This window comes from Diadema setosum, chromosome 20 (genome assembly GCF_964275005.1).
Source record: "Diadema setosum chromosome 20, eeDiaSeto1, whole genome shotgun sequence".
Lineage (NCBI taxonomy): Eukaryota > Metazoa > Echinodermata > Echinoidea > Diadematoida > Diadematidae > Diadema > Diadema setosum.
Genome location: NC_092704.1, coordinates 23,408,272 through 23,421,115, shown reverse-complemented (window position 1 = coordinate 23,421,115; position 12,844 = coordinate 23,408,272). Strand labels below are relative to the sequence as shown.

General features: G+C 37.6%; 1 protein-coding gene across 1 annotated transcript in view; it reads right to left on the bottom strand.

The window, feature by feature from the left end:
• Positions 1–986: 986 nt before the first annotated feature.
• LOC140243760 (unconventional myosin-X-like) overlaps positions 987–12,844 on the bottom strand; it is a 195,782-nt gene continuing 183,924 nt past the window's right edge. The window contains exons 47-51 of the mRNA XM_072323425.1: positions 12,425–12,476; positions 6,364–6,452; positions 4,710–4,906; positions 3,883–3,970; positions 987–1,699 (exon numbers count right to left, since the gene is read on the bottom strand). Of these exons, the coding sequence (XP_072179526.1) occupies positions 1,628–1,699; positions 3,883–3,970; positions 4,710–4,906; positions 6,364–6,452; positions 12,425–12,476 (498 nt within the window). The 3' untranslated portion in view covers positions 987–1,627. The remainder of the gene's footprint in view (positions 1,700–3,882; positions 3,971–4,709; positions 4,907–6,363; positions 6,453–12,424; positions 12,477–12,844) is intronic.

Below are 12,844 nucleotides of genomic sequence, written 5' to 3'. Positions count from 1 at the left end.
TCATCAGGGAACACCCAATGCCAACTGTCTGTACAATCTGCAGTGTTCACCTTCATAAAGCATTCCTGCCAAACGAACCTTGTTGTCCAACATTCCTAATGATTTGCAAAGCATGTACATCAACTACTACTATACCAACATTTGCACAGACATGTGTACATGTAAGACTGTTCATCATCTCTTTACACTATGTCACATTGCTTGGTCATATTCTCTTCTTCCAAATGATATCACAATAGGCACCAATATTGAATAGTCAGTAGACATGAGCTACAGGTTTAACAAAAAAATGCAAAACATACTACTACTTTACCAATCTTTTACAAGGTGCACCTTGTTCATACTTATCAATATCTATAGGCAAACATTTGAAGAAGGATCAAATGTATGCAATGGCCGGCTACAAATAAAACACCTTCAATCATTATCAAATGCCATCATAACTACACTGTACACAAAATTTATGACAGAGCAGCAACAGCAAGGGGAAAATCATCCATTTCACATGATTCACAATTCAATTTTGTATCCTGCAACATCACATTCTTTGGTTAAAGCTGCACCATTTACGAAATCCTTCAAAATTAGACTATGGTCACTGCAGCACATATATTTCAATCTCCGTTTCCTTTTTCTTTTTTTTCTTTTTCTTTTTCAGCCATACTACTTTTCTACACACACTGTACACACCAAAGTGCCAATAAAATGTTTTTGGACACCAAAGGCTTCACATACACACACCAAGACACACAAGGATATATTTCATCTCTACTAACACTGTTCTCACTAGATGCCTGTTCATGTTTGGAACGTGTCTTACGTGTAGTTCTAATTTATGGTCAAATCTAAAAGTTTACTGGACATTACCTCTCAATGAAGTATGCAGCTTTGATTAATGGGAGAGAGGGGGTGCATTTATAAGTCTATGAATTTCCTCTATTATTCTCCCCTTTTTTTTTTTTTTTTGGGGGGGGGGGGGGGGGTTTAATCTCCAGAGAGCTAGTCTGCGGTGAAACTACTGCAAAAATGACAGATTCCGGATTCCGATTCTCAATGTTATTTGTTATACACATATTAATAGATTTCAGAGCCCCTAGGATGCCCGTTGAACACTGACCAGATTTTTGTTGGTCATGGGTTCGGATCCTTGCAAGTGAATCTGGTTGTACAAATGTAGAAAAATCATTGTGGTCCACAAAATTCATCATCCTTCACTTTGCACCTCGATCAAACCATGACAATTCTTTCCCAAACACTACACAGAAAATAGTTTTACTGTATTAGCAGCATATTCCGGACAAGGATTTGTGCAGTCTGCATCCACGCTGATTTAAATGTTTTACGTTTTCACAAGCAACCTTCACAGCTATCTTTCTCAATATCACCCAACTTCATCCTTTCAATATCAAACTTGATAACTTCTTTGTGAGAAATGTACATGCATCACCGTGCAACTGATAAATGCCACCTCCAAAAGGTAAAAAAAAAACCCAAAACAAAACAAAAAAACAACAGACAAAACAGAAGAAATCAAATACGGTGTACCAAACATGATTTACAAAACAAAAAACAAAAAATGGAAAGACAATAGCTTGGTGAACTACAAAATGAAGGCCGTGGACGTGGACTACGAGACTTGCTGTCGTCTCCTCACGATTTCGTTGATATACGCTTTCATCAGCTTGGCGATTTCAAACACCTGGAAAGTTGGAGAGAAAAAAAAGTGAAACATGAGAGATATGTGGCACACTTCTGACTGGAATTTACAAGTGTCATAAATTAAAGGTAAAATGATACCTTGGACAGTATTTAAAGAAATAAAATCTTTTGTGAGCCTGTATAGAAACCCCATATGGAATTGACTGTTTTAGTTAACCCGTTGAGGACGATTTGATTTTGCAACAACACGCATTTTCCATAGACACCTGACAAAGTATACTCGGGACTCGTCCTCAACGGGTTAAGGTCCAGTTCTGAAAGAGCGAAAATCTCAGCTTCGAATGATAATATAGCTCTTAAAGACTGGACAGTTTAAAACTGCAAAAAGTAAATGATGAAAACAAACATATATGAATGCTGCTCTCGACAAAAGGGGCTTTAAAGTTAAAGGGACAATGCAAGCATACTTGGCTTCCCTTTTGCTGAACAAAGAGGAGATTTCAAACTCCATAGCCACCAATGTCAGTCAAGACTTCATACACCCACTACCAGCATTCTACTTGTGATTTTTTCAAACTATCAAATCTACTCTTGGCTGTCCTTGGTATTTCAGTAGGGGTTTTCATACTTTTTACAGAAACAAGGAAAAGCAGAAATTACGCGGTGCGTAATATATGTCCCCGCCGGAAGTAGCATTTAGTAGCAAAATGTACAATATAGGTAAAAAGATCAAGGTCAAAGGTCAAAGAAGTCAAAGGTCAAAATTCTATGTAGAAGTTTTGAAGCCCTCACCTAGTGCCATCACATAAAGCAAACGGAATCGAAATCGGGTTAGAAATGGCGAAGGAGTAGCATTTTGTAGCCAATGTACAATATAGGTCAAAAATCAAGGTCAAAGGTCAAAGAAGTCAAAGGTCAAAATTCTGTGTAGAAGTTTTGAAGCCCTCACCTAGTGCCATCACATAAAGCAAACGGAATCGAAATCGGGTTAGAAACGGCGAAGGAGTAGCATTTGGTAGCAAAATGTACAATACAGGTCAAAAATCAAGGTCAGAGGTCAAAGAAGTCAAAGGTCAAAATTCTGTGCAGAAGTTTTGAAGCCCTCACCTAGTGCCATCACTTAAAGCAAACGGAATTGAAATCGGGTTACAAATGGCGAAGGAGTAGCATTTTGTAGCAAAATGTACAATATAGGTAAAAAATCAAAGTCAAAGGTCAAAATTCTGTGTAGAAGTTTTGAAGCCCTCACCTAGTGCCATCACATAAAGCAAACGGAATCGAAATCGGGTTAGAAATGGCGAAGGAGTAGCATTTCATAGGCAATGTACAATATAGGTCAAAAATCAAGGTCAAAGGTCAAAGAAGTCAAAGGTCAAAATTCTGTGTAGAAGTTTTGAAGCCCTCACCTAGTGCCATCATATAAAGCAAACGGAATCAAAATCGGGTTAGAAATGGAGAAGGAGTAGCATTTTGAAGCAAAATGTACAATATAGAAAGAAATCAGCCATCCCTCAACAGTTTCAAAACTGCACTTAAGGCTTATCTTTTCCGTAATTAGTTGCTTAGGTAAATGTTACTAGCCTGTTGAGGGTATTGTGCTTTCATTGTAGTGTAAACCATCGTGTACTTATGCAATTATTATTATCATTGAAGTGATTAATTATTCGTGTTGTAGTATTTTGGATCATGCAGTAGTTTATGTTTAGGTATATAGTATGTAAAGCGCTTAGAGAATTTCATTGATAAGCGCTATATAAATACTGAGTTATTATTATTATTATTATATAGGTCAAAGGTCAAGGTCAAAGGTCACAACTGAAATTCTGTATAGAAGTTTCAAAGCTCCCATGTAGTGCTATCATATAAAGCAAACAAAATCAAAATCGGGTTAGAAATGGCAAAGGAGTAGCATTTTGAACATTTTGATCACACACGGACGCACAGACGGACGGACGGACGGACAGACGGACACACAGACACACACACGTACGGAGCCCGTTTCATAGTCCCCTGCTCGAACTCGTTCGGCGGGGACAAAAATTCAAGATGTTATAGAGTACCAAAGTGTGATGTCATCGTCATTCATCGCTATGAAAACTGGTTCTACATAACCTCATCTGGCTCGAGTGCTTATGTATGCACCTGGTTCTAATGCAAGCTATAACAAAAGACTGTGGCAACATTACTACTGTACTCTATTTCGACAGAGTTTGAGCAACGTACCTGAGTTGTTTCAAACGTGAGTTCGTCCCTCCTCCCCTCAATGACGATCTTATATTCGTTTGGAATGGGTGCGCCAAAGGAGAGTATTCTGGCAAAAATGAAACAAGTAGGATGAAATTTCATGAACAATGAGATGAGCTCATACTTTTCCACATCCATATCTACAAGGCAGTGATCACCAAAACGCAAACTACCGGCCATCAGAAAGACTGGGTGGCTCACTGTATATGCTAAATATTTTGAGAGGCTTTTATTTTTACGAATTTCGCAAGTCGGGTGCTATTTGCGAATTTAAAGACATGCGAAAATAATGACTCTGATCCCGATATCAATGTGACACACATGTGTACATATCTCTGTTCAGTACAATACTCCACAATCGCGAATTTAACCACTCACGAAATCGTCGGGAAGTCCCAATTCGCGAAAATTTAGACTTGCTATTGCGTATATAGTACTTATGTCTGTCTGCCCATTCACTTCTGAGGAAGATGAGATGTCTGAACTTCAAACATAAAAAAGTTACAGGCCTAATTCTGCTCACTGCAAAGCATGCTGATGCACAAGTGAATAACAGTGCGTGAAGGCAAAAATCAAATTTTTCATTTTTTGATTTTTCATTTCAAACACATATTTTCCAAGTTCTAATGCGGAGAAAAGAATCTAGTATACATTATTATTATTATTATGTTGTAAAAAAATATACTCGTTGGCAGTTGAGCAAAGGTAAAGGTCAGTTTCAGATGGGAGATGGGAACTTTTCATCAAGCTCAGATTTTTCCAATCTTGAAGCATTGGATCTATGACACCGGTATTTGACAACTTACTTCTCATAGGGTATCTCCTCAATCGGGTGAGGTATGCCTTGCTTGTGGATGGCCACCATGTCCGCACCGACCGCCAGCCAGAGGCCCGAGGGGTACCGGGTGTCCCTGCACTCCACCTCAAAGAGCCGCGCCCCATAGTACGGCCACTGCTGAATCATGGCCATGTACGCCTCCTGGGCCTGCTCTGGGCTCATGTGCTGGTTGGAGGAATGGAAGGAAGGATGAAGGCATGGAATAAAGGGATGGAGGGATGGTAAGAAGGATGAAGGGATAGAGTGAAGGGTTGGTAAGTATGAAGAGATGGAGGGATGGTAAGAAGGATGGAGGGATAGAATGACAGGATGGAAAGAAGAATGGAGGGATGAAATAAAGGGATGGAGGGATGGTAAGTAGGATAAAGGAATAGAATGATGGGAAGGTAAGAAGGATGAAGAGATGGAGGGATGAAATGAAGGGATGGAGGGATAGTAAGAAGGAAGGAGGGATGGAGGAATGGAGTGAAGGGATGGAAGGATGGTAAGAAGGATGGACGGATGGTGAGAAGAATGGAGGGATGGTAAGAAGGAAGATGGGATGGAGGAATGAAATTAAGGGATGAAAAAATGGTAAGAAAGATGAAGTGGTGGATGATGAGATGGAGGGGGATATCAGGAGAGATGCAACAAAGAGAGGGAGTGGGGAGAAATTTGGAGTGACAGAGAATGGAGGATGGAGGAATGGACAGAGAGATAGAATGATGGAGAGAAGGATGAAGGGATGGAGAAATATGATGAAGTAACAGCAAGATAGAGAGATGGATGTAGGGGGTGGAGAGAAAGGCAGAGGACAGAGAAATAAGCAGACAGATGGAAGGATTGCAAGAAGAATTTAGGAAGGGTGGGAGATGGATGGTGAGATGGTTGAAAGGATGAAGGGATATAGGAATGCAATATCAGAGATAGAGGGATAGAAGAGGGGTGGATAGAAAGATGGAGGACAGATAGAAGGATTAAATGAGGGTCAGAGGAAGGGTGTGGAGACAAAGGAATAGATGGGTGGAGGGATAAAGAGATGGAAAGTTGGAAAGAGAGAAAGACAGGGATGCAGAGATACAAAGAGATGGAAGAAAAGATGAAGAGGAGAAGAGGAATGGACAGACAGATGTAAGGATGGAGAGAGGAACAGCAGAAGGGCGGAAAGCAGATGAAGTGATGTGAGGAAGGAGAGATGGACAGAGGGATTGAGGGATGGAAGTAGGGATTAACAGGGAGATGGAAGAAATAGATAGAGGGGATGAAGAGGGAGAATCAATCACACAGATCACACACTGAGTCATGAAATCCGTCATGGTACACAGAGCTGCAGAACTAGAATCGCAGTAATTAAACAATCAATCTTTCCAGCAGATGAAATAATTGCTGGATGACTGAGCTAACCTACAGTTGTACCTTCACCGACATCCTCCTTTTAAGAAAAAAAAAAATATGGTACATTATCCCACTTATACTTCAAAATTATACACAACACACAAATTTAACATTTGATATGCCTGTCTACAGAGTGCAATGTGAATAATTCCCTCCTGAAAAATCTCTATCACAATAAGGAAAAAAAAAAAAGGTAACATCATAAATCAAAATGGAAATTGAGGTGGATTGATGGGCACAATGCCTACCTGTAGAGTTTTCCACTTCTCAATAACTGCCGTCGTGGTTGCTGAGATGTCGTCAGCATAGACGCTGTCCAGGATTGACTCGTCTGAGGCTGTGGAATCAGGGGAAACAAGATAATGAAATGTAATTTTAATTCACTTGCATTTATTTGTATATTATACGCAAAATGACAAATATCCTACAAATATGGAGGGAGTCGAGTTATAATGCATGTTTGTACAAAGTCTCTTCATATAGAAGACACAGAACTAAAATGTGACCCTGCACCACAAAACAAACAAAAATTCGCCAGACATGGATTTTTAGTTAAGGGCAGATTCTGAAAGAGCAGACTCTAAGCTTTAAAATGATGTATAACTCAATCCAAATGGATTCTCCTAACCTATATAAATATTGGAAAACACACACACATTCTGGAAAGTGTGAACTAAGAAAAAAGGTACTGAAGTACACTGTCTATTCAAGTGTAATCTTTACTAAGCCCTGCTACCTGTGCCATGAATGGGACAAAAACATGATGTTAGCCACTGTAGCACCAACAATTAAGGGATTATAAGATTAAGCTGAAATTGAGCATGGTCCATTACCACATTCTGACCATGACCAATGTCAACTTTCAGAGCAGCAGCATAATCCTTTCAAAAGTTATTAGAGTTGAAAGTGAAGAGGGTGCAAAGGATTTTCAGGAAATGCAAAGAGGCCTCTAAGAAAAACCTGATCACACTACTCCACCAAAAAAGGGGTTGTAGAAAAACTGCTGAAAACCCACTTTCCCATTCAATTTATGATCCCAAACTCAAGAATAATGTAGAAGAAGAATAGCTCTTTCAGAAAATGTGGAAAACTAAAAATTGACTCAGTTGACCCATTTCACCTTTCCTGAGTCCTCACGTTAAATCAAGGGGTGCAACTTTTTGTTTGTTTTGTGATGCACGGTCACAAATAATACATACATTAAAATTTTTTTTTGTGGTCCTGCCTCCTAATGTCCATGTAACTCATTAAAAGACATTAAAGAAACTATTAACAACTGTAAAGAAATTCAGAACTTCTAGTCATTTTGCACAACATTCCATATCAATCAGCACTACACCACAAACCTCAATTGTCCACAAAGCACAAACTGCGCAATACATTATGGGCAACTAGTCACACATGACTTTGTCCTTGTTTGGTTGCCAAAATCACACATCATAGCATGAAGGGATTTTAGCAGGAGGGGGTAAGGTTGCTAAATGTATCAGCCCACCACACGTTGGGGAGAAACGGCAGCCATATGACAAACAATGCATCTAAAATCCAGTCTAAAAATGATAAAAAATGCTCTTCTATTCATAAACCAGCTTTGCACCACACACTCAAAGATTTATTATTCTATTTGGAGGGGGGGGGGGGGGGGGGTGGTCACACCAAAAGACACACCATTAGAATTTAATCCTAACTAGAGAGAAAAACAACAACAGCCATCTCACTAAGATGAAAAATTACAAAGAAACCAAGCAAATAAACAAATTATCTGGAAAGTTACTTCTTAATAGAAAAAGAAAAATCCTGATTTCTGCAAGTATTGATGAGATGAAATTCCTGTCAGTAATATACCAACAGAGTGCAGATGAAAATATTCAAAGAAAAAAGGTATGTATTTGTTTGTGCAAAATCTTGTCGAGTATCATTTTCCTCAAATCATGCGATGGCCTCATTTCATGGTAACCCACATAGCAACCACAATAGACAAGATGGTAACCCATGACAACCCACACAAATGTACATGTTATCTCACCACAGCATAACTCACACACTCAGTGCTTTATGTGATTTTTTGTTTTCCTTTTTTTTTTGTAATAAAGACATGCATATCATGCACCTTAAGCTACCATGACACCACACTAACCATAAGGTGAAATTTACTAAATTCAGTTCAATGCACTCTGTACCAGAATAAAGTTGGGAAGGAAAGAAAACTTTTTCATCCTTTTTAGTTCTCAAAATCATGGGTCTCCATGTTTGCTCAACTTGGGGTCAGTGCACACCATTACTGGATGCACATTGGCAGTGTAGAAGCAGAAAGTTATTAATTCTACAGACATTCTACAGTCTGAATGTCCTTCTGACTCTCAAGTGATGATATGCTCTATACGTGAGGAGAGATGCAAGAAAACAAATATGAGTCAAGTTCTCATCCGCATTGGTGTAATCACTTCGTCAGTGCATATCCACATTCATGATTATCACCATCATTCTGGGCTTACTTAACCCGTTGAGGACGAGTCCCGAGTATACTCGGGCAGGTGTCTATGGGAAATGCGTGTTGTAGCAAAATCAAACCGTCCTCAACGGGTTAAATGAACATCACCATTACAGTGCACTCCCATTATAACGAACACAGTTATAACAAAATTCCGGATACAACAAAGTAAAATTTCAGGCTGCAACATTATGCACTCTATGTTTCTTATTCTTTATTTGTTCGGTTATAGAAAAAAAAATATATATAACAATAGAAAACTGCTGCTCCTAAGGACTTCGTTATAATGGGAGTCCACTGTATCACCAAAGCCATCCCAGCTGCTATGAATACAAGCACCATCATTAATCATTATCATTATCATAATGATTATCAGCCTCCTTGGTAATTATCATCATAAGAATCCTATTCATTGCCATCTTTGTGATCACTATCACTTTAATCTAATCATTAGGATGAATATCATCACCATTCGTACTCATTTCCATTGAGTGAAGTTATCATCATCATCATCATCATTAGCATCATCCACACAGTGATCCATTGATGAAAGTTCACACATCACCTCCTGCTTTTCACACACAACACACCCTCAGTGCAACAGTGATCCAGACAAAATGTACCATTTTTCAAGTCTACAGTGGTAATGGATAAAAATGAAGCATGTTGGGTGTTAAGATAATGTATGTGCACTGCATCATCTTCGGGGGGACCGGTGTCAACCAGGGGGACTGGTGTCAACCGGAGGGGTGAAGCTAAGGTGGTGGCATTTCATGCATGTTACGTTGGTTGGTATGACCAAACGCTTGAACATCAGGGGGCAATGAATAAAGAATGTGTGGTTCGAGTTGAACTTACTTGCAAAGTAGTGATACCATTTGGGTTGAATATTAGTGAATGAGGTATAGAATGAAACACAGACAATATAGTTACATGAGTGCACAATAAAATACCTGGAGGAATCTAACATACCTTGCAATTTTACTTGCAAGGCAGTATGGTTACACATAATTTCCTTCTTCATGTTCACAATGTACTCTTGAAAATATTTAGCACCACAATTTGAATTTCCTGATTCTACATTGTAGCTGACAAGTGTGAAATCTTACAAATCATATTTTGTTTTCTTTCTTATGAACGACTTAAGAAGGACTGGTGATCAGTTCTTGAGCTGAGTTATGGAAATTCTGATAAGTACAGCACATCAGAACTGATCACCCGTCGCTTGTAAGTGGTCTGTAACTTTCCAAACAGCTTTATGAAACAGGGCACTGAATAATCAATTCCCCCAAACATACAGTATTTCTGTGGTTTGGGCTGTATCTTATTATTTTTTTATCTTATTTTGTTTTTACTATTCATTGTATTGCATTGGGTAGAATAAAAACAGCTTTCATTTGTGCACCATTTGGTCTTGCATAATTGCATAGTTCATTTGTTAAATTATTGTTGAATGCATTTCAATCACTAAACTTATACCTGACCCTCCAACTGGCAACACAATTTAAGAAGACTTCTGGTCATGAGCATTCTATGGAAAATATATATGTACAATATGAACATTTTTTGGCCCTACCATGGATTTCATATCAAAAACCATGACTAAATGTAAATATTTCCTTACAGGAAATATGTCATAACAAGTAAAAACATACCTCAATCTACAATTTTTTCTGGATAATGACAGCGAATCACTCATAGTTTTTCTGGGTATATTTTACTGTAAAAGTGAAACATTACCACAATCCATTTCTGGTTGTCGTTGAAAACATGTGTAACTGTGATACGCTGAAGACAGACATTGAAAGACATCCACACATACAGTAAATAAGTAATTATGACTTCAAAGAGGATGTATCTTGGGCCGACTGGCCTTACCTATCTTTTCAGTGTATGGAGTCAAAATCCTTCCGGCCTAAGAGTGACAATTTACTGTAACATGCTGAAACTTTTGCAGACACACACTTTCGCAAATGGCAGTTGATCAGACATTTTTGTGAGTTGTAAATTTCACAATGTGTTGTCTTCTCATTATCATGACAAATAATAAAAACGTTCAGGAGAAAGTGTGAAATTGTAAACATTTTGTCAACCCCTCCCCCCCCCCAAAAAAAAAAAAAAAAACCAAACAAACAAAAAAAACCACCAATGCTTGAAATGAGATCAAAGCTCTCAGATAAGAAGTACTTTTATTCCAAAGATTTGAGCAGGGACCACAATAAATTTGTCTACAGCATCGGGGCTCAACTACTAATAGTCACTTGATATTGCAATGCTAGTGCGCTGGCCTGGAACAACAATACATGCGTGCAGGACATATTTTCGTTTCACTTTTGTCAATGCTTACATGCACTGTTATTTTTGCAATCGAGAGCCTATTTGCAAAAATGAAACCACTGCAAGCATTTCAGCATATACAGTATTTCTCAGTGCTACCCTTAAGATTGAGTTTGATTTTACTACTGAACACATGCTGTTCTTCTCACGGAATCTTATTGAGAACTGTACAATGTGTAGCTGTTATACCAATGGTTATCTAAACCGGTTTCTACATGTGAACCTTCCTAACAATTGACTTTATGTAAAAATTCATGTATGATATCCCGTATGAGTGCACTTAAGGGGATCAGTTATACACATGAAATGAAGGTATCACCTGGTACACTGTGCATGTGTTTGCTATAATGGTGATATAAAAACATGTTACACACATTTTTCAGTTGACTTTAAAAACATGAAGTTATAATGTGGAAGTGATTTATATACTTGAATATCATCAAAAATAAATCTAAATGTCAATGTGTAACGTAACCAGCTTCTTTTAGTGTGTATGTGTGTGATATATTGTAGCTGTACTTATATGCAAATTTTAATTTCAATTGAAAAGAAGACATGCAATAAAAGTGTGGTAATCATTAATGTATTATAAAGATGTCAAATCTCAAAGTTAAAGTGCAACGTACATGACATAGCTTGATTCACTATGTGTTTTAACGTGATATTATATATACATTCATAAACATGCAGTCTCTGTAAAGAAGACCCAAAAAAAATTTATAAGGTGCAAACAAATATATTTTCAAATATCTCAATCTTAATGTTTAATGTACATGAACCTACTTCCAAAGCAGAGTAAAAAGTAATCAAATGTAATCATTCTATTTTCACCCTATATGTGTTATTAATTTTTTTCTTTTTTGTTGCTGTTGATATTCTAAACATCATGAATTTCATGCACACACCATAATCACCTAATTTCACAATAAAACCTATTTGTATAATCCTTTTTTCTTTTGTTTTAAGGTGAGCTTGGTACTGAGTACTGAGCTTCTCCTCAATAGTCAAATAAGTTTCTTTTGAAATCTAACAATATCAGCATTGCACTCGTTTCTTCATTGCGAGTCTCTGGGGTTGTATTCAAATTCAACAGAATTTTTAATTCTGGCTTGAAGAAACGATACATTTTGTATCATAATAGTTTGTCATCATATTGTAAGTATAATTATACAAAATATCTCATATTAACACTGCTAGGAAACATATGACACTTGAGAATGAAATTATAAGTTCAATTTTTTTTCTTCAAAAATTTTTATCTAGATGCAAATGCTCTTATGTCTATAAACTTTAAATGTATGTACTGTATAACTAATTGTATTTCATTTGTTACAGTTCGCACCTACATAACTGACTAAATCTTAAGAAAACAATGCACCCCTCAAAAAGACTATAATATTCATTATCCTTTTGTCTGTAAAAGTATATCCATGTATCACACAATTCTTGTATGAGAGAAAATATGAGCAGATTCATCGTACCTGACTTCTGAAGTCTTCGTAAAGTCTTTTCACCCAGTCCTCGTAGCGTTCCCTGCAAACATGGAATAATCATTGACATGACTGTCCACTGGAAATTTGAATATTGACAAAGACAATGCAAGACGGGTGAATAGTAATTAAATTTAAACGTGTCTTCAGTAGAGAGACAAATATGCTCTCCAATTACGATATACTCCTCAAACTTCACCAGCAATAAGATACATGAATCTTCAGCTACAGTGTATGGACATTCCAAACTAAAAATCTATATTCTACAGAATTTTTGTCTCATCGGCAATCAAAAACTACGAGACTAGAAGGTGTCATATCCACTAAGCACACTGTTGGAAAAGACAAAATCAAAAAGGTAAAGACCTGTATACATAATGCATCTGATTAGGTAATAATACCCCCTCCAAA